Source organism: Myotis daubentonii, chromosome 15 (genome assembly GCF_963259705.1).
Source record: "Myotis daubentonii chromosome 15, mMyoDau2.1, whole genome shotgun sequence".
In the NCBI taxonomy this organism is placed as follows: Eukaryota; Metazoa; Chordata; class Mammalia; order Chiroptera; family Vespertilionidae; genus Myotis; species Myotis daubentonii.
Window position 1 is genome coordinate 35,476,231 of NC_081854.1, and position 25,839 is coordinate 35,502,069.

At 57.0% G+C, this 25,839-nt stretch overlaps 1 protein-coding gene across 5 annotated transcripts in view; it reads right to left on the reverse strand.

The window, feature by feature from the left end:
• Positions 1-1,672: 1,672 nt before the first annotated feature.
• The window catches only part of CMIP (c-Maf inducing protein), a 235,438-nt gene continuing 211,271 nt past the window's right edge, over positions 1,673-25,839 (reverse strand). For all 5 annotated transcript variants that reach the window (XM_059667295.1, XM_059667296.1, XM_059667294.1 and 2 more), the window contains 11 exons: positions 18,557-18,622; positions 17,321-17,347; positions 17,039-17,087; positions 14,993-15,100; positions 12,664-12,780; positions 11,030-11,170; positions 10,221-10,268; positions 8,993-9,139; positions 7,441-7,546; positions 6,048-6,118; positions 1,673-3,565 (listed from right to left, as the gene is read on the reverse strand). In XM_059667295.1, the coding sequence (XP_059523278.1) occupies positions 3,512-3,565; positions 6,048-6,118; positions 7,441-7,546; positions 8,993-9,139; positions 10,221-10,268; positions 11,030-11,170; positions 12,664-12,780; positions 14,993-15,100; positions 17,039-17,087; positions 17,321-17,347; positions 18,557-18,622 (934 nt within the window). In that variant the 3' untranslated portion in view covers positions 1,673-3,511. The remainder of the gene's footprint in view (positions 3,566-6,047; positions 6,119-7,440; positions 7,547-8,992; positions 9,140-10,220; positions 10,269-11,029; positions 11,171-12,663; positions 12,781-14,992; positions 15,101-17,038; positions 17,088-17,320; positions 17,348-18,556; positions 18,623-25,839) is intronic.

Sequence of the window (25,839 nt, forward strand, 5' to 3'; positions counted from 1 at the left end):
CCACCTTCCGTCACTCACACGCCCCCTCGCAGTAACCACTACTGTGGCCTCTGTGATCACAGACGGCTGTGCCTGCTGGTGACCTTTACATAGATGGAATCATAGAGCAAACCCTCGCTTATGTCTGGCTCCTTTCACACAACGTAACGTCTACCCAGTGAGCCCCCGTCACTGCACACCAGCCGGTTTCTTTTTCCGTCTGCAGGATTCCGCCACGTGGGTGTGTCGCCGTGCGTGTCTTCATGCTCCTGTTGACGGAGACACTTGCGTTGCTCCGCTGTGTGACTAGCCCACGGTCTGTTTATTCATCCTCTTCTCAGTGGACTTCTGGGCTGTTTCCACTTGTTGGCTGCTATGAATAACGCTGCTGTAAACATTCCTGTGTCTTTTGGTGGCCGTGTGAGCTCAGTTCCCTCGGGCACTGAGTGGGAGTGGAGACGCAGGGTCACAGGGTGAGCAGAGGCTTCGCGTTAGGGGATATGCTTTCCAGAGCAGTTGAACCCATTTCTACTCCCATCGGGAACGTATGAGCGCTTCCGCCAGCCGCCACCACCACCTCTGAGGGTGGTTGCCAGCTGATTCTCCGGGCCCAGGTGCAGAGCCCTTTCAGCTCAGCGGGGTGCTGCCTCTGTGGCTGAGGCCGGGCAGGAATACCCGGTGCCTCTGCAGTGTCCTTGGGAGGGTTATCCCAGCCCGTCATGAAAGCCTGGCACCACCAGTCACTGTCTTCCTCCGAGGCAGGCAGCTTAGGTGGAAAGTGGTCCCAGGAAACTCGAATGGGACCACAGGAAAGTGTGGGGGGGGGGGTTGGGTGGGGGGAGAGGGGGAGGCAAGAAGTCCAACAAGCAAGTGGGCCCTGGGGGCAGCTGGGGGTTAGTCCCAGGGAGGGACTCCAGGAGCCAGAGCTCTCTGCCCTCATGAGGACCCAGGCAGGCAGGGCATTCCCACACCAGCCCTGCCTGCGACTGCGGCTGCTGCCAGGCAGAGAGGCTCATTCCAGGTGCCCACAACCTGCCTCAGCAAGGAAGCCAAGACCCTGCATGGCACCTGCCTCCTTTTGTCCCAAACACCATGTTCTGCAGTTCTGACTGCTAGGCTTCTCTTGAACCTGTCTGCCCAGCCCCAGCCATTCACCCAGCTTCGGGGGACCTTCTCGTGGGCCTATCAGCTTTCCTGGTCCCCTTGTTGACCTTGACCAAGAGACCCAGCCTCTCCTGTCTCCCTCCCCATTCCCTTTTTGGACACATCGAGTTTGCCTCTTGGGGACATCTGGGGGAGGGAGCTGGACGGATGGAACTTGGCGAGCCCTCCAGGAACCAGTCTGGAGCGCCTAGGAGATGCGGAGTCTCAGGCCCACACAGACCTCAAGAACCAGAGCCTGCACGTTCGAGTCTCCAGGCAGGCACGTCCATCTGACAGTGGGCAACGTCTGGGCACATTTTTAGTTGTGACAACTGGGGGCGGGTACTCCTGGCATCAAGTGGCTGAGGCCAGGGGTGCTGCTCAGCATCCCCCGGTGCCCAGGACGCCCCACAACTGGCAGCAGTGTTGAGGAGGAGCAGCCCTGGACACCCAGGCAAACGACTGGACTCACTGTGAGCCCCGACGCCGGCCTGGGTCGTGCCCGTCCCCCCCGCAAGACCCTCGGGAAGCCACACAGAAAGGCCAGAGGTCAATGAGTCACTTACAGTTTATTTTTGCCTGAAAGTATTTCACATCTCTGAACACAGCTACGTGACAGTAGTATAACCATCAGGAAAAGCAACAGTGCGGAGGGAAAAGGTGGCATGTCTCAGTTCTTTTTTTTTTTTTTTTCCTTTTAAAATTTTTTTTTGTTGCTTCTGCTTCTTCCTGCACCAGAGTGCTATAAAGTACGGGGCTGTGGGGAGAGAATAAAACCAAACAACGGAAAACAACAACAAAACAGAACACAAAACAGAACACTCACACGCACACGAAATAAAACCTGGCACGTAAAATGAATTAAGACTGAAACCCAATTTCTTTTTTTTCCTTTTTTAAAAAAATGAGGGCGTAGTCGGGGGGTAATAAAGTCTACCTAGCAAAGTATAAAACGACAAAAGCATGGTTTCCATTGAATAAGATTAAATATATATAAAACAATTACATTGACTGGGGGTTAGGTCTGGAGGTGCCGGAGGGGGCGTATTTGTGCTAAAACAACAGAAAAGGGGGCTTTGGGGAGAGGGGACCCCAAGTAAACCGTAAAGGGGCTGTTCTGTACAGTGAGGGCTTGTTAAGAAAAAGCCGCCTGTTTATAAAAGAAAGGAGGTTGGCTGTCCGGGCGGGTGGAACAGGGTCTGTGCAGTGGTCACATTCACGGGGGCTGGGCAGTCAGGCTGGTGGAGGCGACGTCTCGCTCTCCTCCCGAGACCATGCAGGGAGGCGCATGCACGAGGAGACCACGGGCACGGGAGGGAGGGAGGCCACAGGTCGCAGAGTCTCAGTCAGGGCTGGGACAGGGAGGCACGGAGACAGGCGCTCCAGGGAGGGGGAGGGTGGGGCAGCTCCTCCCGGGGGTGGGGGGACGGCAGGTTAGCACCCCCCTCCAAATGTGTAAAAGGGGCCGAGAGAAAGCCAGGGCCTTGGAGGAGCAAGACCACAATGTGGGGACCCCACGTTTCCTCCCCCAGCCTGACCCCCACCCCGTGAGGAAGTTGGAGACATCTGGGAAACGCACAGGGGTGGGTGGGCAGACAGACAGACAGATGAGGAGAGAGCATTAGCATACAGAATCCATTACTACAAAGCAATTAATTTTCCAAGAAGGTTCTTTTTTTTTGTTTGTTTCCTTTAAAAAAATAACAATAACACTACCACTACCCTGACAGCCAACTGGTTTATACAGGACTGCACGCCAGGGCGGGTGGGTGGCGGCAGGTGGGCGGGCGGGTCAGAGACTTCATAAATAAGAGGCAGGTCCCAGACCTGCAGTTTGTCAACGTTTCTTAAATAGGCGCATTATTTAAATCTTATGTACAACGAGAACCACTTTGCATAGCGATGGCGAGGACACAGGAAGGGGTGGTGGGACTGGGCCCTCCGGTCCCAGTGGCAGGTGAGTTCTCCACGGGACCTCTGAGGAGAAGCCTCCTTCTCGGCCTGGAGGCCCATTGGATACGTGATGGTGGCATCAGAGTTCACTTTTCCCACACGGCATTAAACACAAAGGCAAAGAAAATCCACAAAGGCCCCCCCTCCCCGTCCCAACCCCCCACCCCCCACGCCCTCCCCGGCCCGCTGATGCTCCTCTGGTTGCTACAAAGTCCGTTTAGATCAGGTCAAGGTTCCAATTATGAAGCTAAGAGAATTAGGCGGGGGCTGGGCGTGCTCATGACCTTCCCCTCCCCCTCCCCCAGCGCCCTCTGCCCCCAGAAAGACCCCCATCTATCGCGCAGCCAGGAGGCTGGGTGGGACCCAGGCCTGGCGCTCTACAGCTATTAGTCAAGAGTTGTGTGTTGCGGCCGCAGGCTCCTTCCTGCGTGGAGCTTCACCAGGCCTCCGTGTAGCGGACGTCCACCTCCTTCAGGTTGGGGAGCTTGGCCTGCAGAGGAGCAAGAAGGATCCGGTCCCTTCCAGAACCTGGCCCTGCCCTCTCCACCTGGCCGCTCCCTGGAGGTCAGAGCGGGGTGACTTCAGAGAGAGCTGAGCAAGTGGGGTGTCCCTGGCCCCAGAGGGGCTGGATCCCCTCCTGGCCGCCCGACCTTGGACAGCCCCCTCCCGCACCTCCCGGAGCCTCCGCTTCCTCATCTGTGGAGGGATCTGAACCCAGTCCCAGGCTCACGGGACGATGCCAGGGACCAAATACCTAATGCATGAGGCCCAGAGCGCCGTCCCACAGCGCCCTGTGCTCCCCGGAAGGTGTGTCTCGCTTTATCACTGCTCACAGCCTTGTCCCTCTGAGAAACCGGCGGGCGAATGAAGCGAGGCCACCTACGCCGCTGGTCCAGGGGCCCGGTGGATGGTCCCCACCTGCTGTCCCTCGGGCAGCTCCCTCTCTCCATCCCTGCCCCCCGGACGCCGCCTCTTGTCCTCCTTGAGGAACAGCTGGCTCCTTCCTGACAAGCCTGCACTGCACAGAGGCTGCCGACCGCCTCCTGCCTTTACTTCCCCTTCCCAGCTCTCCTGGGCACCGGCCAGGGAGCCCTTCTATCACATGGACACCTCCTCACGGCTCCTCTCCTATGCTCAACGGCCCTCAATGGCTCCCAATGCAGAGGCCGCACACTGGGGCCTGCAGTCACAGGACAGCACTATAAACAATACTTAAGCCGACCTTTCAACATTAGCAGACTGCTCAGGACAAACTAGGTTTCCAGGTTTTCTTGAGAAACGGGGAGATCTGGAGGCACTGGATTGTGGACTTTGTGGCCCCCCGAGTCCCTGAAACGTGGAGGCTGGGAGGCACGGCCGGTGTCATCCGGCTGGCACCAGGTGTCTCCCACGGCTTACTACAGCCCCTGCCACTCGGTCTGGGAGACCCTAAAACAGCACAGGTCTGAGGGCCCTGGAGTTGGCATTCCTGACAAGTGCCCGAGTGAGGCTGACGGTGCTGAGGTCTGAATCCCGTGGGTGGGACCCAGGCTGGCTCCGTCCTGGCCCACCCTGCACCCCCCTCCCGTCCCTGCGTGCCCCTCAGGACCCTGTGGACGGCCCTCTCTTCCGGCCGGCCTGGCAAACTCGCTTCTCAAGACTCCCTTTTGTGAAAGTTCTTCTGCCCCAGTGAGTGGAGCTGCCTGTCCCCTCCCTGCTGCCCCCAAGCCCTGTCCTGTCTGTTAGCTCTGCTTCTCCTGCCACTCTCAGTGCCCCCATCCCCAGCACGGGGCTGGCACACAGTAGGTACACCAAAGGCGTCTGGAGGCGTAGCAGTGATCCAGCCTGGCTGCAGGTCTGGCTGAGCAGGAGGTGGGAGATGACCCGGGAGGCCCTGCTGAAGGAGGCCTCAGCCAAGAGCTGCTGGAGGATCTGTCCCAGCAGCCTCCTGCCAGCGCCCTGGCTCTTGGAGGCCCTGCCTGCTCCTTCTGGGGCAGCTGGTACTGAGCCCAGGATTACGGGGTGGCAGGAGGCTGCTGAAGGCCCAGTGCCTCCCACTCCCTACTCCCAAACAAAATCCCACTACTCTGATTCTTTTCCTTTCCTCAGTTTCATCTCTCCAATCTGGCTGCCCCAGCTCTTACTGTGTGGCTGCACCAGCCTGTGACTGTTCTCCCTGCTCTACTCTTGCTCATACTCCTTCTCAAAAATACCTATTTTCCATGTAGCAGCCAGAACAAGCTTTAGGCAGCTCACGGCCCTGTCAGAGCCCCTGAAGCTATCTCCTGCACGTGGATAGGATCCAGAGTCCTCCCATGACCTACGTGAGCTTACTCCGTCTGTCCGGTCTGTTCTCTTTCTCACTTTCTAGTCACGTTTGCTACAAAGTCAGCTCCTGTGACCCTTCCGCCGTAGGACCTTCACATGAGGCTTCCTCTTGCCCCCGCAGCCCTGGCATCTCCCCTCTGGGGTCTCAGCTCAAGGACTGTCCCCATCATCCCATGCCACACAGGCCCTCCCTGTTTCCACTCCACCCGTTCCCTGTTCCCTGCTGGCCTGCTCTTTTATCAGTTCTTTCCATCGGCCATTCTTTTCTTTCCTGGCTTATCGGCTGGGGTCACACCCTTTTTCCTCCATGAGGGCAAAGCACCACTATCTAGACCAGTGGTTCTCAACCTTCCTAAGGCCGCGACCCTTTAATACAGTTCCTCATGTTGTGGTGACCCCAACCATAGAATTATTTTCGTTGCTACTTCATAACTGCAATTTTGCTACTGTTATGAATCTTAATGTAAATCTCTGATATGCAGGATGTCTTTTCATTGTTACAAATTGAACATAATTAAAGCATAGTGATTAATCACAAAAACAATATGTAATTATATATGTGTTTTCCGATGGTCTTAGGCGACCCAAAGGGGTCGCGACCCACAGGTTGAGAACCGCTGATCTAGATGCTGGCCAGAGGGAGGAGGATGGAAGGAGGGAATTACCTTCAGATCTTCATAGGTGTCGGCCGAGAGCTTGGTGCTGTTCATGTTTAAGCTGCAGAGACTCTTCATGGCTGTACAAGAAGAGACACACAGACAGACAGGCATTAGGTCAGCGAGACCCACAGGGCCAGCTGCAGGTAAGAGACGGTCAGGCTGGGGGACTAACTGCAGATGCCAAGGTCCCCGCGTAGGAGACGGGGAGGGAGCACAGCTGGGGGCTGCGTGGGACAGAACGCCCGTTTCGGGCACGTGCTGGTCTGAATTAGGCCCATGTTCTCTCCCTGCCCTCTGAGCTGCCATCCCTTCTGGTCCCTTCTTGTCCTTCCACTGCCTGGACCAGAGCTCGAGTTATTTCGCCCCAGACAAGCCCCGATGGAATGGGGCTGGCTCTCCCCCAAGGGAACCCCAGAAGCTGACTCAAGCCCTGTTTCTCCAGAGCAGCCCTCAGACTTCGGTTTGCGTCACGAGGTACACAGGGAGCCTGCGAAAGACCTGAATGTCCTGTCACCTCCCAGAGATGTGAGGCAGGGGCCAGAGCCGGGCCAGGCCCCATCAGCACTGATATCCAGCAATAATGCCATTTTCAGAGAAGTGGCTCCGAATCTCCTCCTCTCCGCCTTCCATTTGCCCTGCCACCTGCCCCACCCCCTCCTAAGCACCCCGACAACAACCTTGTAGAAGTCATGGCCACTGTCCAGCACGCCTCCCTCTTGGCCAACTCCTACATATGTCTTTCCCACCCAGATCCAATCACCTCCCAGGGAAGCTTCCTTGGTCCCTCCCTTCTGAGGCACGGGGCCTCTCACCTACACCAATGGGACAGAAATGGGAAATGCAGGTCCCCAGGCTCAGCATCCCCCAGGATCTTCATTCAGTAGATGAGGGCTGGGCTCAGAAACTGCCATTTCGAGGTTCCTTGAGTGAGTCTTGTGTGGCTCTTCATATGAGGGCAGCGCTTCTCAAACTTCACTGTGCCAGGACTCTCCCAGGCATGCAGCTTCTGAGCCAGCAGGGCTGGGGCGGGCCCAAGAATCTGCCTTTCTAACCAGCTCCCAGGTGATGACTCAGGTGGACGGGGGAGCACAGGAGCAGTGCCCTGGAGCATTTTCCCTGATCATGCCCCCCCCCCCCTGGCTGGGGCTATGACAGCATCAGGAGGGTAAAGGCTGGGCCTTACTCAGTTTTACTTTTTCCTCTAAAATTTAAGTTCATGAAGGCAGGGGTATTTTCCCCATTTTGTTCCTAGAACCTAAAATGGTGCCTGGCACATAGTAGGTGCTCAATAAATGCTTGTGCCACATAGCAGTGTATGGTGTCAAGTGGAATGAATGAATGAATGAATGAATGAATGAAAGGGGGCCCTCACCCACCCTGGCAGCCCCTCAGTACTCACAGCTGAGGGCCAACAGGCCAGCATCGGTGACAGGCGTCTCGCACAGGTTCAGCACCTGGAGCATGGTGAGGTGTTCCGACAGGAGGCGCAGGCCGGCGTCTCCAAACTGTGGGGCACAGAACCTCTCAGCCCTGGAGACCAACTCTGGCCCCCCAAGGCAGCCCAGGATATGACCCCAGGGCTGGGGCAGCTGTGGAGGGAGGGAATAGGGACAGAGCCCAGCTCTGAGGCCCACAGCCCTCCCAGCCTCGGGGTCTGGGCTGTTCTCACTTTTCTCCACAGACTCGAACGCCTCTCCTGACCTCGCTTCCAATCCAGCTTTTGCTGGTGGGACATGGGCCTGGCAAGGGCCCTCCCTGAAAATCGGTTTGGCTATCTGTCAATGGGGGGCTGTGAGTGGGAGGTGAGGTGGCCTTTTCCTGGGCAGGACAGGGGATGGGCTAAGGAGTGGAGTGTTGGGCCCAGAAGGCAAACTGATGGGTACGCCGACTGTCATTCTGTACAATGTGGCGATGGCGGGGCTGACAGGTCAGAGGTGTGGAATGGTGACCACTTGTGCTGATCCACGCTAAGTGTTTAACAGGGCAATTGATCCTGAGCACTGGCAGCAGGCGTCATTGTGCCATGGCCATTATTACAAGGAAAAGGTCCACAGCTACCCACGGCACAGGAGACCCTGCCTCTCAGCTCTGCCTGGCATGCCCTTGGCCTGGACCTCAGCAACTCCAATTGTGAAATGGGCCACTAGGCTTCATGAGGTCCTACACCTCCTCTGCCTCTGGAAAGTGGCTGCTGAGCCAGGGAGGGGGTATGGTAATCCAGTGACTGGGCCATGGGCTCTGGGCAGAAAGGCCAGCCATGGAGGAGAGTACAGGGTATGGAGGAGGGTGTAGGGGCAAGGAACAGAGAGGCAGAGTGTAGGGCGCATGGAGAAGGCAGGGTGCAGGCGCAGGGTGCAGGGCACAGGGTGCATGGAGGAGAACACAGGGTGCAGGGAGCAGGGTGAGGGAGGAGAACACAGGGTGCAGGGAGGAGAACACAGGGTGCAGGGAGGAGAACACAGGGTGCAGGGAGGAGAACACAGGGTGCAGGGTGCATGAAGGAGAACATAGGGTGCAGGGTGCATGGAAGAGAAGGCAGGGCGCAGGGAGCATAGAGGAGAAGGCAGGGCACAGGGTGCATGGAGGAGGGCACAGGGTGCATGGAGGGGAACACAGGGTGCATGGAGGAGAACACGGGGTGCAGGATGCATGGAGAACATGGGGTGCAGGGTGCATGGAGGGGAACGCAGGGTGCAGGGTGCATGGAGGGGAACACAGGGTGCAGGGTGCATGGAGGGGAACGCAGGGTGCAGGGTGCATGGAGGAGAACGCAGGGTGCAGGTGTAGGGTGTAGGGTGCATGGAAGGGAACGCAGGGTGCAGGTTGAATGGAGGGGAACGCAAGGCACAGGGTGCATGGAGGGGAACGCAAGGCACAGGGTGCATGGAGGGGAACGCAGGTGCAGGGTGCATGGAGGGGAACCCGGCGCAGGCGCAGGTGGGCATGTGTACCTGAGTGGACCACAGGTTCAGCTGCTTGAGAGAAGGCAGTTTGATGAGGTGCTCAGCGCAGGCACTGGTGACATTGGTGAAGGCCAAGCTGAGGTTCTCCAGGTTTCCGAAGGAGCCAGAGCTCAGCAACCGAGCCAAGTCTGCGTCCTGCACACAGATGGGCAGGTGGGGTCTCAGGGGCGGCCGGGAGCTCCCTGCGGCCCTGAGCCATCCACCTCCTCCCCCAGCTCCTTCCCCCTGCTCCACAGAGAGCGGTTTCTGGGGGCAGCAAATCCCCAGGAGCGGAGGTGAGGGCATGGCCTGGCGCCTGGGAGTGTCAGGGAGGGAGGGCTGTCTCTGCGGGTGGCAGCTGCCAGACAGAGGGAAGAGCCTTCAGTGCGGTGACTCACACCTGAGTCAGCAACTGGGGTGTTCCAAGGCCAAGTCCTCCCCACGGGCGTGCATGTCACGGGCGTGCATGTGGGCAAAGACGCCCCTCCCCCTCCCAGGCAGCAGCCCATACCCACTTGGCACGTGCTAACATGAAGGCCCCCTCTCAACTCTCAGGACTGTGGAGGTGGACAAATATCGGAGGCCCAGAGTGTGAGGTTGTTGAGACTCACACCCATTCTCCCTTCCATGTTAGCGATAGAATTCCTGAGTTTTAGCTGCCACCTGGCTGTCCTGAATTAAAGCTCATTTTTTCAGCTGCTGGGGCCATGTGCTAAACCCGGACCATGATATACAAGTTGTTGTGTCAAGTGGAACTTCTATGAAGGGTCACGTTTATCTTTGCCTTTTCCTTCGTCCTGCTGCCGGAATGCAGACAAGATGGCTGGAGCTGGAGCAGCCTTTTTTGGACCATGAGGAAGAAGCCATGTGCTAAGAATGGTGGGGCATCGGGATATAAGAAACTAAGATCCCTTGCAAAATGGGGATAGTACGAGGACCAACCTAAGTGGATTGTTGTGAGGAGAAAAGAACAACACAGTATCTGGTATAAAAATGCTCAATGTATATTAGCTATTACCATTATTATTGTAATAACTGGTAACATGTTAACATTAATAAGCGATCATCTTTTTCATAATGTTTGGTTTCCCCCTAAAAAAGCTGGCTGTTCAAGTCCTATGGTCCTGGTTCACCTCCCCCCATCACCTCCAACAGACACCACCTACCCTCCCAGCAGGGAGGACCCGCCCGCCTCTCCCCTCCACCCAGCCCCGCAGAGAGGACAAAACCAACTCACTGTGGACTTGGAGGGCAGTGTTAGCCGGGTGGGCCCGCCTTTCCTTTGCTGCAACAGAAACCACGCTGATTATGACCCATTCTTTCCCGAGTTTCCTCCCTGCGTCCCGCCTCTCTTTACACTCAGGGCACCTATTTCTTGGTTGTAGAAGCAGCATGATGGTTGTGATCCCAGGGGCAGACCCGAGACAAGGTTTGAGCAAAGGCCGTTTATTCAAGAGGTGCTCCCAGAGTCAGGGAGTAGGAGAGAGCCCATAAAGGCCCCCAATGGAAGGTGCTGCCATCAACCCAGCTGCCCAGGGGACCTCTGGGAAGTGGTAGAGGAGCCACGCCCCAGAGCCACACCTCCTGAGCAGTGAGAGAAGGCCTTTGCATACCCTCGCCCACCAGTCACTGGCTGAGGGCTGCTCCAGGGGACAGGGGCGTGAACGCCCCGCCACTTCTGCTCTGCAAGCATGCGGACAGAGAGCTGTTTGGCCAAGAGATGTGCTGGCATTTGAAAGTCAAGGCCCAGGAACTGAAATGGGAGGTGGAGTTGGGGTGGGGGGGGCAGTGAGCAGTGACTGCCATGCGTGGCTCTACGGATGAGACAGGAGGTCGTCAGGCCAGGACCTGAATATGCTGTGTGATTTTGGGCACTGGCTTGACCTCTCTGATGATCTGGAGAGTGGTGGGTGCTAATCATGATCTCTTTGCATCTGGGGGGGGGGGGAGGTCTGATGAGACAGAGGTCCCCACAGGTGCAGAGGTCCCTGGGCTCTGCCCCGCTGTACCCCGCGCTCTTGCTGGCCGGCCTAGCCGTGGGCTCACCAGCTCCTTCAGCTCCCGCTGCCGGTCGCACAGCTGCTCGTACATGCGCTTCCCCACACCAGTACTCTCCAGGGTTGAGATGATCTGCAGCTGGGTGTCGTTGTTGTCGATGATGTTGTACTCCAGCATCAAGCACAGGATCTGCCGAGAGATGGGGAGCACGTTACCACCGGCTGCAACTCTGGACGGGCCCTCCCTGAAGGGGCAGAGGCAAGCAGCGAATCCCAACAGCCCCACACGCCCTGAAAAGGGGGGGGGGTCTCTCAATAAGCTCAATACACCCCTTCTACCCTAAAGGTCTTATTTTGAAAATCAGCAGCCCACTCTCCCGCTGTGACACTGCAGATCGCCTGCCCCAGCTTCCCCCTGTATAATGGGAGTGTTGGTGTACGCCCAGCCGAGCGCACAGCAAGCCAGCTTTTAGTAAATGCACACGAAATGATGCACACCAGGCCCAAGGACAGGACGCCTCTTTCTATCCCTGGTTCCTGCCCCCGTGCTGAGCACACAGCAGGTGCTCAGACACGCTCCCGGAGCTGGAGCCTGGGACCTGTGCCTCGGGCAGCCGCACATGCACTTTCCCTCCCAGGCCCTCGGCCCGGACCCACAGGCTGACAGTCCTGCCTCTGAGATCCCCTTTCCCTTCTCACTCGCCCAGGAGAGCCAGCCCGGCCCTCATGCCACTGCTCCTGCTCTCTCCTCTCCCCCTGCCCCACACAAGGCACTCAGCTCCAACCTCCTCACCAGGACCCGTGGTCACCAGGCTCTTCACGCATGTCTGCCCGCATCCCGAGCCTCTTGCCCTGGACTCACTATGTTCTAGGGCCTGGCCTCCCCTCTGCTCCCACCAAGCCTCCTGCTGCGGGCCTTGGTGGGTTTGGCCCCACAGCCTGGAAGGCTCTGCTCCTGCCTCTTGCTAACGCGTCTTTGGTCCTCAAGCCTCACCATCCCTCCCACTTGCATGGGATGCTCTTCCTGCTGGGTGAAGTCTAACCCCGTCCTCTCGACTGCAGTCCCGCCTTGGGGATTGACTTCCAGCGGGTGTGAGCGGCCGTGATGCCGCCTGACTTCTGAGGCTGAGCTGGGAAGCGGTATGGCTCTGGCTGGCCTCTCTCTGTGCAGTGGCTCTGGGGACTTTGGGGGAGACCGTGGAGCAGGGAGGTGACATGGGGGCTGGGACCGGTGTGTGCTCCTTGGTGAGTGGGAGCCCTCCCACCCCAGGCAGCTGCGTGGAGAAAGGCCAGGAGCTCGGCCGGTGGAATCCTCTTAGGCCAGAAGCCTTGGAGGTGAGCCAGCCCCCCACCTGACTGTGAGCCCATGAGAGATGCAGAGTGAGAACTGGTCAGCTGAGTCCAGTCACCCCCAAGCTCCGCGAGCAATAGAAAGGCAAGTATTGTTCGAGCCCCATTTGGGTTGATCTGTTACGCAGCAACAGACAAACGGAGCAGACACCCTGAGCCTTCGGACCATGCCCATCACAGGTGAAAGGAAGAAACTGGTGACAAAGGCCTCCTGCTCGCTGAGCTCCGAAGGCTGGGACTGCACCTGCCAGGTCCGCCGCTGTGTCCCCAGCTCCTGTAATAGCTGTGCTTAGAGCTCCATCAACAAGGACAGGGACCGGGATGGCTCCTCACCTCCACCATGGTCTGGTTGCCCCTCAGCGCCAGGAGCATGCAGGGTCCCAGCTTGTTTTCCGCCAGGGAGAGCAGGAATTTTTTGGTCTTGTAACAGGAGCCCATGAGGATGTGCACCTGTGAGGAGAGACAGCCAGGTGAAGGGGCTGTGGCCTGTGGTGCCTGCTTCCGTGTGTGGAAAGTTTGTGAACCAAGAAGACACTGATCAGACCACGTCCTGTCTGGACAGAGAGCTCCGACATGATCACCAGCCCCCCAGGGGCATTCAACAGACCCCTCCCCGACACATGCTCCCACATGGGTGAACCTCGAGGATACACAGGACAATCCTAGGATTCCTCCCCCATGAGGGGCCCAGAGCAGTCAGAGACAGAAAGTGGGAGGCGGGGCCAGGACTGGATGGGGCAGCAGCCCAGGGGGAAGATGAAGGTTCTGGAGATGGATGGTGGTGCTAACTGCAGAACAGTGTGAATTCCTTAATGCCCCTGAACTGAGCTCTTAAACATGGTCAAACAGTCAACTTCACATCATATATCCTCTGCTGACGTTCGGCCCTCTGGGTCAGCACTGGTGAACCTGGCAGAAGCCCCCAGGCAGCCCTCGCTCAGGGTGCCCGGCCTCACGGGACAGGGGATGGTACGGAGCCCCGCCTCCCCTTCCTAAGCCCGCTGTGAGCTCCGAGAGTATTGTGTGTGATCACCGGCCCCAGAAATCCAATAGGCAAATTCTGCTCCATCCTGGGTTAGAGGTGGAGCAGCCAGTAAGGAAACTGTGCTTCTTTCTGGTTCCTGGAGATGGGGCCCAGGGGCAGGGGACCCAAGCGACAGGGCTGGGCCCCAACACCTCGTTTGCTCTCCCTGACTTCACACCAACAGCCAGTGCCCATCGGGGCTGGAAACGGCGGCCTAATCAAGGGGACAACCTTCTTTGCGTGCGTGTCTGTGGAAATGACGCCTTGCCATCCCAGGGGCTGCCTGCTTCCTTCCTTCCCAAGTATATTTTTTCCGCTCCATCATTAACAGCTCTGCCAGCTCCCTGAAGTCTCTCTCACACAGGGGTGGGGACCACGGGGTGTTGCCATGGTGAAGCTATGACGTCAGAGGAGCCGCAGGAAGAGGTGAGAGGAGGTGCAGGCAGGCAGGGCCAGCACTTCCAGGACGCACAGGGCCCTCCAAAGGGATGTGAGGAGTGGAGAGAGTGCGTAAGAAAAATGACCTAAAAATAAGCCCCTTTCTAGAAAGTTCCCGGGCCAGTACCAGGCGGAGCTGTCACTGCAGGAACTCAGCTGGGCTCACTGTGAGCCTCATGAGTGCTCGCCTGCGGAACCGCCCAGCAGAGATGGGAATAACCACAGCTGCCCCTTCCGAGCACTGCTGTGCGCTGCGCCCTGCCCCCGCTATCCACACGTGACCAGCCCCCCCCCCCCCCCCCGCCATAACCCCCGAAAGACTATACTACACTTCCTGTTTCACAGACGAGGAAGCTGAAGCCCAGTGAGGCAGGTTAGCAGCCCAAGGTCATCATGCTGATGCGTAGCAGCGCTGCCACCTGACCTGCCCTGGCTGACACTCTCGCTGTCTCAGGCTTGGGAACAGGTGTGATCTTGGAACTGAGCTGGTTTTATCAACAGGTGGGACAACTGAGGTGGCCAGCCACCTGGAGGAGCATCTGGCCTGGGAGATGGAGTCTGTGCTCCTCTCAGGAGACGGACACTCTGCCACTGGAAGGAGGGGCCGGCTCTGGACAGCCTGGGCCTGAGTCAAGGGAGGACGAGAAGTCGGAAGGCCTGTGTGACCTCTGCATCTCTGGGCCTATCTCCACATGGATGTGATTAAGGGACAGGGTTGCCGTGAAGATTAAGAGAGAGTGCACGTGAGGTGTCTGACAGTGCACAAGGCACCAAAGTCACCACCGGTGCAGTTCATGGTCTGGTGATCTCACACCCCACGTCTCCAAGGTGGGACGACCATCCTGACCTGGGCCTCTCACTGCAGATGAGATGAGCTGATGGACCTGCGGTGCCTCCTAGAATCCCCATGCACTCAGTCCCTGGACTTAACATGGCAACCACGATGAACTGTGAGAGCTTGGGCAGCTAACCTCGTCTTCAGCCTCCTCGTTTGTAAAGCGGGTACAGTGTCACCTCGCACTGCTGAGCGAGACTGAGTGGGGCAAGCCCCTAGCGGCGTGTCTGCTTGGGCAGGAGAGGAGAAAGTGACATGCGCTCTCACTGCCATCTTCACCAGCCTCACGCAGGCCTGGAAATCCATGGGATGGCCCAAGTGGCTCGGGCAGCTCTCCTTCACCGTGAGAGGTGATCCCCACATACCATGCTGGCGAACAGCTCCCCATCGTCGTCGCAGGCCACCCCTCCGGGGCTGTAGAGCTGAAACCAGCCGTCCTTGCCGGCCCGCACGCTCAGCAGGCAGGAGTGCACCTGCGGGAGGGAAGGCACAGGGTCAGTGCCGCGCAGACCGACCCGAACGCTGAACTGCGATCTACACGCACGTGAAGGGCTTGGGCAAGTCCCGCAGTGAAACTGTTACAGCTGTTCAGTCAGTGACTGGCCTTCAACTAAATCCCAGCTGTGGTGTCCGACACGGGGATCCAGCATCAGCATCAGCCCGCGGGACAGAGCCGGCCCAGCTTGGTTAGTGGCCAAACAGGGGAGAGAGGCTGGAAGCCGCTGCTCAGACGCAACCCCCTTTCTCCTGTGCCTTTCGGGGACTAAGGGGCATTTCCCCCCCGCTTCTCTGTCTGGGTCTGTCATTCTCTCTGTATCTCTAACCCCTCAGACTCCCCCTCTCGCTGCCCCACCCACTCTTGGGGTTTCTGCTCCCCCCATCACTGACCCTCACTCCCGGGTATCTGCCCCCCTGCCTCTGAGTGTCTGCCCCGACTTCCCTACTTCACCCGCAGGGGTGCTGTCCTCTCTGGGTCCCTGCCCTGCGCATCCCTCTCTCCCGCTGGGACTCTGCCACCCCCTCAGTAGGTCCTATCTGCACCCCCTTCTGAGTCTCTGTGCCTCTCCCTAGAAGGGTCTCTTTCCAGGGTGAGGGGCAATTTTAGTGGCCGTCAACCTCCTTCCCAGGGTGGTTGGGCCGGGGTGTGCATATGTGCAAATACGTGTGCGTGTCTGGGAGGAACAAGTCCACATCCACCCCGGCCACCGCTGTAATTGCACGGAGAGAGAAACAGTATTTCTTCCCCTCCTCCCGGCCTCCGAAGAAAGCAGAGAGAAGTGCCCAGCGGTTCCTTCAGGAGGGAAGGACAATCTGACTCACAGATATTCAAGTAAACACGAGTAAACAAAAAACAGAGGCGGTGGGCTTTGATTTTCTCTCTGCGTCGGGAGGATACCGAATGTTAACTTATCAGCTTCAAAGAAGCAAGGAATCAAGAGCATGAAACCTTATTCGACAAATACAGCAAAGACTTTATAAGAAAACAACCCTGGCTTCATTCAGGAGGGAGAAAGCAGGAGTGAGAGTGAAGGGAGAGGGAGGAAGAGAAACAGGAGAGAAAATCAAAGGAGGCCACAGGAGAGGGCGGGCGAGGCCCTGTGGGGCGGGGCTGCGCCCACGCCAGCCCCTGGGCCTCCCAGCACTTGGCTCTGCCTCTCTGCTCTGGGGTGCAGCTGGTACCACTTTTATTCTCCAAACTTCAAAGTTTGAAATAACGGCTCACTTTCCAGGGGATTCTGAGACTCCTAGAAACAAGGGAGGCCGTCACTGGTCCCAGCCAGGTAGATGCTTCCTATCTGCCAGCCCTGCTTCTCCCATCAGGCTCAGCACTGCTTTTGGAACAGGGTTTAGAATGGTGTTTTAGAACTAGATCTTTCTAGATCCTCCTGGAACGAGGCTTTACAGCATGGCCTGAGGAGAGTATATTCAGGCTTCATCAAGAATAATTTGCTCTCTCCTCTGCATCCCGGACCCCATGTGCACAGAGGAGGGGCCCGAGCTCCTCGGGCAGGGCCAGCACTTGCTGTCTCCGCAGCTCTGCCTGGCCCAGTGGGCCCACTGCAGAGCTGGTTACTGCACAGGCTCTACAGCCAGACTCCCTGGGTTCGAATCCTGCCTCAGCCATGTACCAATTGCACGATCTTGGGGATGGAACTGAATCTCAGTTTTCTCACCTCCAAAAGGAGGGATTGTTGATGTAAAATGGGGATAAATAGAACCCACTGGTAGGGTGATGAGGATTAAATGAGAACACGTGTGTCTGAGACAGGGTGAGCATGTTTATGCACATGGCAAAGAGCCTTTGCCAATTGCTCCGAATGCCTGTGGGTGACAAGGAGGCCCTGACAGAACCACGGATGGCGCCTGCTGGAGCCCCGATGGCCGGGCTGGGAGGAGAAAGGAGGCCTCACCTCTTGTCGTGGGTCCTCGGCGAACCTCTGAATCACGTACTTCAGTTCCCTGGAAGAGACAGGTGGGGACAGAGTCATGCCCAGGGTCCGGGCTTAGGTGGCCGAGGACGGGGTCTGAGGGGAGCCAGCCCACTTGAGCTGGCGGGATGAGGAAACTCCTGGATGGGCCTGGCTGCCTCCCAGAAAGCATGTGACGGAGGGAGGGCTGGCCGCTGGGATGACCTCGGGACAGAGGGCACTTGCGCTAGAAGAAGGTCACGAGGGCGCTGCCCGAATACTCACTTGGTGAACTTCTCGTGGGCGAGGGCTCTGCAACAAAAACAAAGGGGAGAGTGCGGTTAGCAGGGAGCTCCTGGACAGGGCAGCCACCCAGAGGTCTTCCTCTGGGGAGGCTAGGCTTCATGGCTGACTCGAAGAATGGACAGGAAGCTGGAATGAAGCACCGACATTGTGTCCCTACTTGAAGCTGCAAAACAAAGTCTCCTTTGATGAGTGAGCAGACTGAGCCCCACACTCCTCAGCCGCCCCAGACCCACCCTGCAAGCAGGAGGGCGCTCGCGGATGCATGTGGCTTGTGTGTCTGCACGTGGACACCAGGACCCAGGGGTGTTCGTTAAGTGTTCGCACTAATTAAGGTGCGCACGAGGGCGGCATTCAGGGATGTTCTCCAAGCGAATTGCATCATGGGCCCACTGTCAAGTGTGTCCCTTGGGCTGTGGGGACGGTGGCTGCAGCCGATGACGCCACTGCTCTTGGAGACCAGCGGCTCTCAGGAGTCAGATTTCTCTGGTCTCGGGTCCTGGGGGCCCCCGGGGACCAGCCCAGCCAGCAAATGGGGCAATTACTGAGTGTAATGTCCCCCTCAGAGAGCCACATTTCATAAACATGGGCTCGCTAATCGGCTCCAGAGAGCCTGCTGCCTCCGGAGGCCCGGCTCCTCCACGCCGATTGAAAGAGAGACCTGGAGGCATTTCAGAGCCTGGTTATTCAACACGACTTCTCTCAGGCCATCACCCTTGGCAGTTTTCTCCCTATTTTGCTGTGATTAATTCAATACAAGGAGTGGCTAAGGGCCGCTAGAGAGGCAGAGGGTCCATTCTGGCCAACTCACTGTGGAGCATGAGCTAACGCTCATAATGGACATAAGAGAGCTTTCGGCATGTCACTGTATGACATGTAAAGTGACTCCACATGCTTTTTTATGTTTTTACCATGGCATCGGAGGCAGGTATTACTGTTCCCATTTGATGCATAATCAAGATCATGAACTTTACTGCATGCAGGCACGGTGGGGACAGCTGTTTGCACTCTCAACTCAGTGAACCCTAACAATGCAATGAGGTGATCTCCCCATTTTCCAGGAGGGCCTCCCCGAGGGTCTCGAAGCTGACAACCACATCTCCATCTCCCGCTGTCGTCCATCATGTTCCCAGGGGGCCCGTGTGCATCTGAGACAGGACTGGGACTTAGTGGGTGGCTCAGGGTTTCCTCACAGGTGGGCAGTGGGGTGGGACTTACTCTTTGGGGAATGGAATGGGTTGAAGCAAGCTGGCCAGAGATGGTCTCCAGTCATCGTAGTCGGACCTAGAATGAGAAGGAGCGAGGTCAGGCTGGGTTTGGAGGACGAGGTGTGCAGCGTGCTGTCACGATGGCCACAGGCTGGGCGAGAGTCTGGCAGAGGGTCAGGTGGCACCCACTCTGCTCTGACATCTCAGTGAGCAGGGAGCTGGCACAGCGTGGCTGCAAAGCCTGGGGACAGAACTGGTCCAGGGACCTCCTTCTGGCAGCCGAAGGGGCTGGCCATCCACTCCCCAGAATCTCCTCCCTCCTGGCCTTGGAACTCAGGCCACAGGGTCACTGTTCCATCTTTTGAACTATCATTTGGGCTGAAATGTAACCCCCCCCCCCCACATTCATATGTTGAAGTCCTAATACCCCAGCTCCTCAGAATCCAACTGTATTTAGAGACAGGGTCCTTAAAGAGGTGACTAAAGTAAAATGAGGTCACAGGGTAGGTCCTGATCCAATATGACGGGTGCCCTTATCAGAGGAGGTGAGGACACAGACATTTGGGACAACCATCGACAGGCCAAGCAAAGAGGTCTCAGAGGAAACCAGCCCTGCCCACACCTGGAGTTCATAGCTCCAGCCTCCAGAACTTTGAGAAAATAAATGCCTGTTGTTTAAGCCGCCAGTATGTGTAATGTTGTTATGGAAGCTTGGGCAGACTAATACAGACTAATACAAGGGGGATTAGGTTGGGAACACAAAGTCATTCTCATCTTTGATTAACCAGAACTGACTGATTCACAAAAAATAAAAATTATAGGCTATTTATTTGTTGTTTGGGTCAATGCTCCTGATATATTGGATACTGCTAGTCTGTGTCCAGATAACAGCTTTAAAAAAACAACAACAGTTACTGCTAATAGCAATAACACCACCAATGGTAATAGTAATACTGAAAAAATAGCAGCTACGACTTTGTCACCACATTGGACATGCACTCTGCATATGCCAAAAGCTTTACCTCTGTTCATTTACTCTTCACAATGAAGATTATGATTATATGTAATTTTACATATATTTATTCAATTAATACACTGCTGTCATAGAGTATGATTATATGAGTAGCCTCACTTAACAGATGGGGAAACCGAGGCAAACACAGCAGTGGCTGGTGGAAAATCGAGTCCAGGCTGACGCCAGACCCCTTGCTGCCCTGACAGACCTCAGCCGAGGTCTCGGGTGAGACCAATGCAGGAGGTCCCATCCCATTTGTGCGACCGCAGGAGCAGCATCCGCCTGAAGGACGGCCACAGCTGCGGTCTGCTGAGCACCCGCTGTGTCGGGACTTGCTAGCTCATGGAACGGGCCCCACCAGAGCCCCTGTCACAGGTGAGAAGTGGGTAAGGACTGCCCAGGTGACTGCAGAGCTGAGCTGCTAAAAGGGCCCGGAAGGGCAGCAATGGCTTCCGGAGACAGCTGTGTAGTCAGTAGGGCTGCTCCCCTCCCACCAGCACAGCTTCTTAAAGAAGCGGCTCCTTCTGCCAACTCCCCAGAGAAGCCACGAGGGTCAGGAAACTTGGGGAACGGCAGCGCCTCAGCCTGAGGACAGACAGGCCTCCCCAAGCCCCGGAGCATTTGCACAGAGCCAGGTCAGTGCACACACCTGATTCTTGGTCCTACGGCCCCATAACTGCTTCACGTTCAATTCAGTGTTTCTCAGCCTTCTTTTCATCTGGTAGCCTCTGTCCCAGGCCCCCCCCCCTCCCCCAAGGAGCTCTTGCCTTTTTTCCCCCTCAATCCTGACCTGAGGACATAATTTTATTGATGTGACAGAGAGAAACATCTATGTGAGAGAGAGACATCAATTGGTTGCCTCCTGTACTTGACCAGACAGGGAACCGAATTGGCAACCCTCTGGTGTACGGGACAATGCTCCAATCAACTGAGACACCCGGCCAGGGCCCAAGGAGCTTTCTTGGCAAATTCTCCTCATTGTTCTCCCAACAGACTGTATATGTTTATGTGCTATATGTCCACCTGTGCTTTAGACCAAAAAAGAGTAAAAACTAATATTTGTTCCATCACCAACGGATGGTTTAGCTAACTCCTGAGAGCTTTCCCACCCCACCTTCTCCAAACACATGGTGATCAAGTGTCAGCCTTCGGAACCCAGCCCACACCCTGGAGGGCTCGGAGGAAAGATTCAAACGCCAGACACACAGAAGAGAATTCCTCCAAAAGCCTGGTTGCGTGAGCTGAGTCCTACAGTGCTGCTGGCCGAGGTTTACTAAGCACCTACCGGGCTGTGTGCTGGGCATGGACTTGCTTGCTTAATCCTCAGAACAGGCACTAAAGGACGAGGGAGAATCACACCTGCTTTACAGGTGAGAGAGCGAGACCCTGAGCACCTTGGTGACCCATCTGCGTTCAGGCAGATCGGAAGCACAGAGCAAGGGTTCCGTGGATCCCAGTGCCCAAGGCAGGGCACACGCTCTGTGCCACCCATGGGTGGCTGGACACAGGTGCTCAGAGGCCTGTCAGGTGCACATCAGGACAGAGACCCCTTCTGACCCATACCTGCATGCTTCTTTCCGGGGGAAGGGTCACATTTTTGCAGCTAGCTTGTCTTTCCTCTGAATCCCTCCCCTCCCAACACCCACCTGTCACTGACTGACTCTTGGTTTCCAGAACACCTAAAAGTAACAGCAAACATTGTGGATACACACATGGATCAGGCCAGGTGTTCCTCCCAGAGACCTGGCCCCATTCCACAGACAAGAAAACAGTCCCAGTGAGGACACGTGCTGGCCCAAGCTCAAGAGCCTAGTTCCTGTGTCTGGGTTCCTCCCTGCTGAGCTACATGGCACCGCATGCCCCTGCATCCACCTGTGAAGAAAGGCCATGTCCCTTTATCAAAAAAGGCATTTACTAGTTTTCCTTTTGCTTTAAAACAATAAAATATGTTCTTTGTAAAAATGCCATCCATGCAGAAAACTCTAAGGCAACTTTAAATCTCCCGTAATCAGTGTGGGTGTTGTGCCCAGTGTGTGGGCACACGCTGGGCTCCATCTAGGGCGATGACACAGCCCGGCCCAGGGCTCACTCCTGAATGGAAAGGGATGTTGACAAGCCTGTCCCCTGTTCCCAGGTGCTAAGCTCAGTGGAAGGCGGAGGCCAGGGGTCTGGAAGGAAGCCCTCTCCCTCCTTCGTCTCTCCAGTCTGGAGCCTGGCCTCCCCACGGCTCACACGGGATCAGGAAAGAGAACCTGGGGGGAAGAAAGGAGGAGGCAGACACTTCCTTCCTCGCCTCTGCCCAGCTCAGCTCCAAGTCTACTCCAAACCTCGAGTCCGACCAGCTTGAGCATGTGCAATGCGTGTGCTGGGCAGAGGCTGGGAGGCTAGGTGCCTGGGGGCTGGCCAGGCACAAGGAATGGAGAGCAGAGCACCTGCCATGAGCATCTGGAGAGCAGCGCCAGCCTCAGGGTTGGCGAGTCGGGCAGGCCCGGGATGGGAGGGAGAGCGCAGGCCTGACTATGAGCAGCCTGACCACCAACCCCAGGTAGTAGACAAGACAGCGAGGCCTTCCCTGGCTCAGGGAGGAAAGGGAGAGGTGCCTCGAGCATCCTGAGGACCTCCGACAGCTCCAGGCTCCAGGCACCCAACACTCACTCCTCACGTTAATGGGGCCAGGCTAGCTCTAGATCCCCACTTACAGGTAAGACAGGATGTCCAAGCCCCCAGTCAAACCCCCTTCCCTGCACCGAACTCCTGGCATCTCTTCTCAGTGGAGCTGTGGCACTGGCTGGGGCAGTTCACGAGCGGACTATGCTGGGTGATGTACCACGTTTCCCATTCCCCTCCTGGCACCTGCCTTCTACTTCTAGTTACACCTCCCCGTCATTAGGATACCCCCTCCCCTTCATCCGCATTTTCCCCAACAGCCCCCGATGGCTGGGGCATCTTCCAGCTGACCTCCAGACCGCCAGGCCTCTTTTAAACCTAGGTTTTTGCAAAAATAACAATCCCGAGTTGAGCTGATCAAAAAGCGCAGACCTGTGCCCCTCTCCTCACAATGGCTGCTCGCTGCTCTTCCTGTCTGTGGCCTCCGTGTGGCCAGCGGCTTCCCACTCCTTCCCACCGGCGGGCGGTGTCACTGCCTTCAGCAGTTGCTGCTACTAGATTCAGAGGGACTGGGAGCAGCTGGGACCCCGGCATCCAGCAGAGCCTGGCCAGACGAGGTGCGCAGTTAATGCTCGATAAAGGAGTGCATACACAGATGGATAAGGAAATATGCGAATCGCATGCAGGTGCCCGGCTGGCTAAGAGCTGGACTCCAAACTGCCACAGACCCAGCTGCTCTGTCCAGCTCCCGAGTCCATGTTCTCTGTCAGACCACCCAGCCTGGGCCTCACAAGGGGGTGTTTGCAGGGGCAACCTTGACCTGCATCGGGAATAGTCCTCCTTTTCAAGGGTCTCCAGGGAGCTTTTTGAGGCTTACCTTCCTTTCAGAGGTGTGAAATTCTAACCATGTGTGGGCTTTCCTACACATAACCGAGGCCTGGGCCTTTTAGAGCCTGGGCTCTGTGTGTGTGTGTGTGTGTGTGTGTGTGTGTGTGTGTGTGTGTGTGTGAGAGAGGCGTGATACTCACACTAGGGGACTAGCAGTGCCTGGTTTGATGCATAGGGCTGACAAGCTGGGCCAAGGTGCTAAGCCTGGCTTCCTTTGCCCCCCCACAATGCCCTCTTAAGACCCCTCAGTTTCAATTAGAGCCTCCTTTTTCATTCCTTACACGTAACTCTCATTCAGGGAGCACTCCTATTGGTAACAGCAGGCCTCTCTTATCAAGAACCAGCCCGGCAGGGTCCCGTGCCACTAAATTCTTAGAGCAGCTCCCCGGGAAAGATACCCATTTCACAGACCAGAACGCTGAGGGCAAGAGGAGCCAAGAATGCTGCAGTTACCAGCAGATTGCCATCCATGCATTTCCTAAATCCCCAGATGCATGCTTCTTGCCATCAATGTGCTTTGAATGCCATATTGGTGTGTTTTTTTTCCTCTCAACGTGTCGTTAAATCAACGATGCATCTTACTCTCAACGGTGTCTTAAAATAGAGGAAACACAGCTGTACTCAGGAAGTGTAGTAACTCCCATCTGCCTGGTGTCTACACTTGCAAGGCGCCCAGAGCCATGGCCTCCACCCGTCTACTGCCCCGAGGCAGCTGTGACTCAGAGAAGACGAGTAACTTGCCCAGGTCACAAGCTAATACTGATATCTCTGTGGCCCTTGAGCCCAGCAGACTGGCTCTGAACTGAGCTCTTTCCCATGTATCCCACACTGTCGTGCTCCGAGGTGCTAGGGCTGAGGGGGCCCAGCGTGTCCTAGGTCTTCTGGTGGGCCAGTGACTCAAGCAGGCAGTGGAGTTGGAGAAGGCAAGTTGCTCAGAAAAGAAGTTAGCAAGCCCACACTGTGTTCTGACACCCCCCCCCCCCCCCCATGGTAAAAGAGGCTTCGAAAGTATAAACCCTGCCTTGTGGAGACACCAGGCGGAGGTGAGGCTGCTCTGCGCATCGGTCAGAACACCTCCGCTCCCAGCGGGCAGCCCCTGACCGGGCCCCTGACCCCCGCCGCGCCTTGGCAGCTGGGCCCTGCGGGCAGGCAGGAGGTCTGGAAGCAGATCAGGAAGAACAGAGTCCTCATTCATGAGCATGTTTATGAAGAAGGAAAAAAAACGTGTGTGAACTGCATGATGAAACTCAAACCCTTAGTGCTTAATGTGAGTCAGGGCCCGAGCCAGCAGAAGGCCTGAGTCCAGGTGCCTGTGGCAGCCAGCCAAGGCAGGCCGGGGCAGAGAGCAGAGCCGTCTCTGGCCTGGGGGCCCTGCCTCAACCGGGCGAGGAGGATATGAGGGCCGTGGCCGGCGCATCGCTCGGTGGGCAGACCACACTCCTGGGAGAAAGTGGGGCATGTTCTAGGAGATCTCTGAGCAGAATCTGGAATTTCCTTCAAACAGTGTGCGTGTGTGTGTGTGTGTGGGAGGGTGGGGGTGGGGGGAGGGCGGGCAGAGTGTCGCTAGATGCGGCTGTGCCCTCACTGGCCTCTGCAGATAGGACCATGGTGAGGCTGGCGCTGACCCCCAGGAGGCCTCACTCTCCTCTCTCAGGGCCTAGAGAGGAGAGGAAGTGTCCGTGGATGCAGCATCCACAGTCTCCTTTCCAACCACACGAAGCCACTGCCTGATGTGTGTAGGTATGTGCATGTGTGTGTGCGTGCGTGTGTTCACCTTCACAGACACAACAAGCCCTGCTTTGAGATCCCAGGGCACCTCCTAGGCCCCCCAGACTAGCTCTTGGCTCAGCAGGCATGGTAGGCTGCCTTCACCCTCCGGGCCCTGTGCACCCTCCAGACAGCAACGCGTTCACCACAGAGGCCGAACCTGTGCTGCAGAGCCTACAGCCGCCCTGGAGACCCAGTCAGCCCTGACGAGCCCCTGGAGCCAGGCCTCCCCTTGATCCAGGGGCCTGGTGCCCAGACTTCAGACAGGTGCCATACGCCCTCCCCCAGCCCCTCTGAAAAGCCCACCACCCCACTGACTGCACCTGGCAATGCCAACCTCTGGACTTGGTCCTGAGGGGCTGACCTCTGTTCTGAGGGTCAGGGCTGTGGGAGCAAGCGGCGAGGCATTTGCTGGATTCTCCCGCCAAGCTGGCTGTGGGACCACAGAGCCAGCCCAGGTCCCTCCACCTGGGGACCGAGGAGCCAGGTGCATGAATCTGGGAGGAGTCTGTGTGGTACAAGTGTGAGTGGTAGAACTAGAAAGACTCATGAGAGCCAAAGATGCAGATCCCCCGCTGTAGCGTCACACTGCTGAGGCTCAGGGAGGTAGGGAGGGACCTGGAACACCCAGCGCAGACCTGGTCCCTGGCTCCACCTGAGCCTTTCCCACCAGCCAGGACTGCACGGGACCTGATCCGCAGGCGCCTCCCTGCCTGCCCATGAGAGCTCACAAGAAAGAGTGTGGGAGGAAGGCTGGGCCTTAGCACAACCCCAGGAGGCGCTTTCCAAAGATACGCCCTTTACAGAAGATGCTACATACATATGCACACACACAACCACACAGACACCCACAGGCACCCCCCACAAAATAAATCAGACAACCACACTGAGCACACAAGGCATGCACAGGTCTCACAACACAAACACTCACACGTGGGCTCATGGACACATCTGCATTCACACACAGAGAAACACACACACACTGTAACTCCTGTGTACGAACGCTCATACCCACA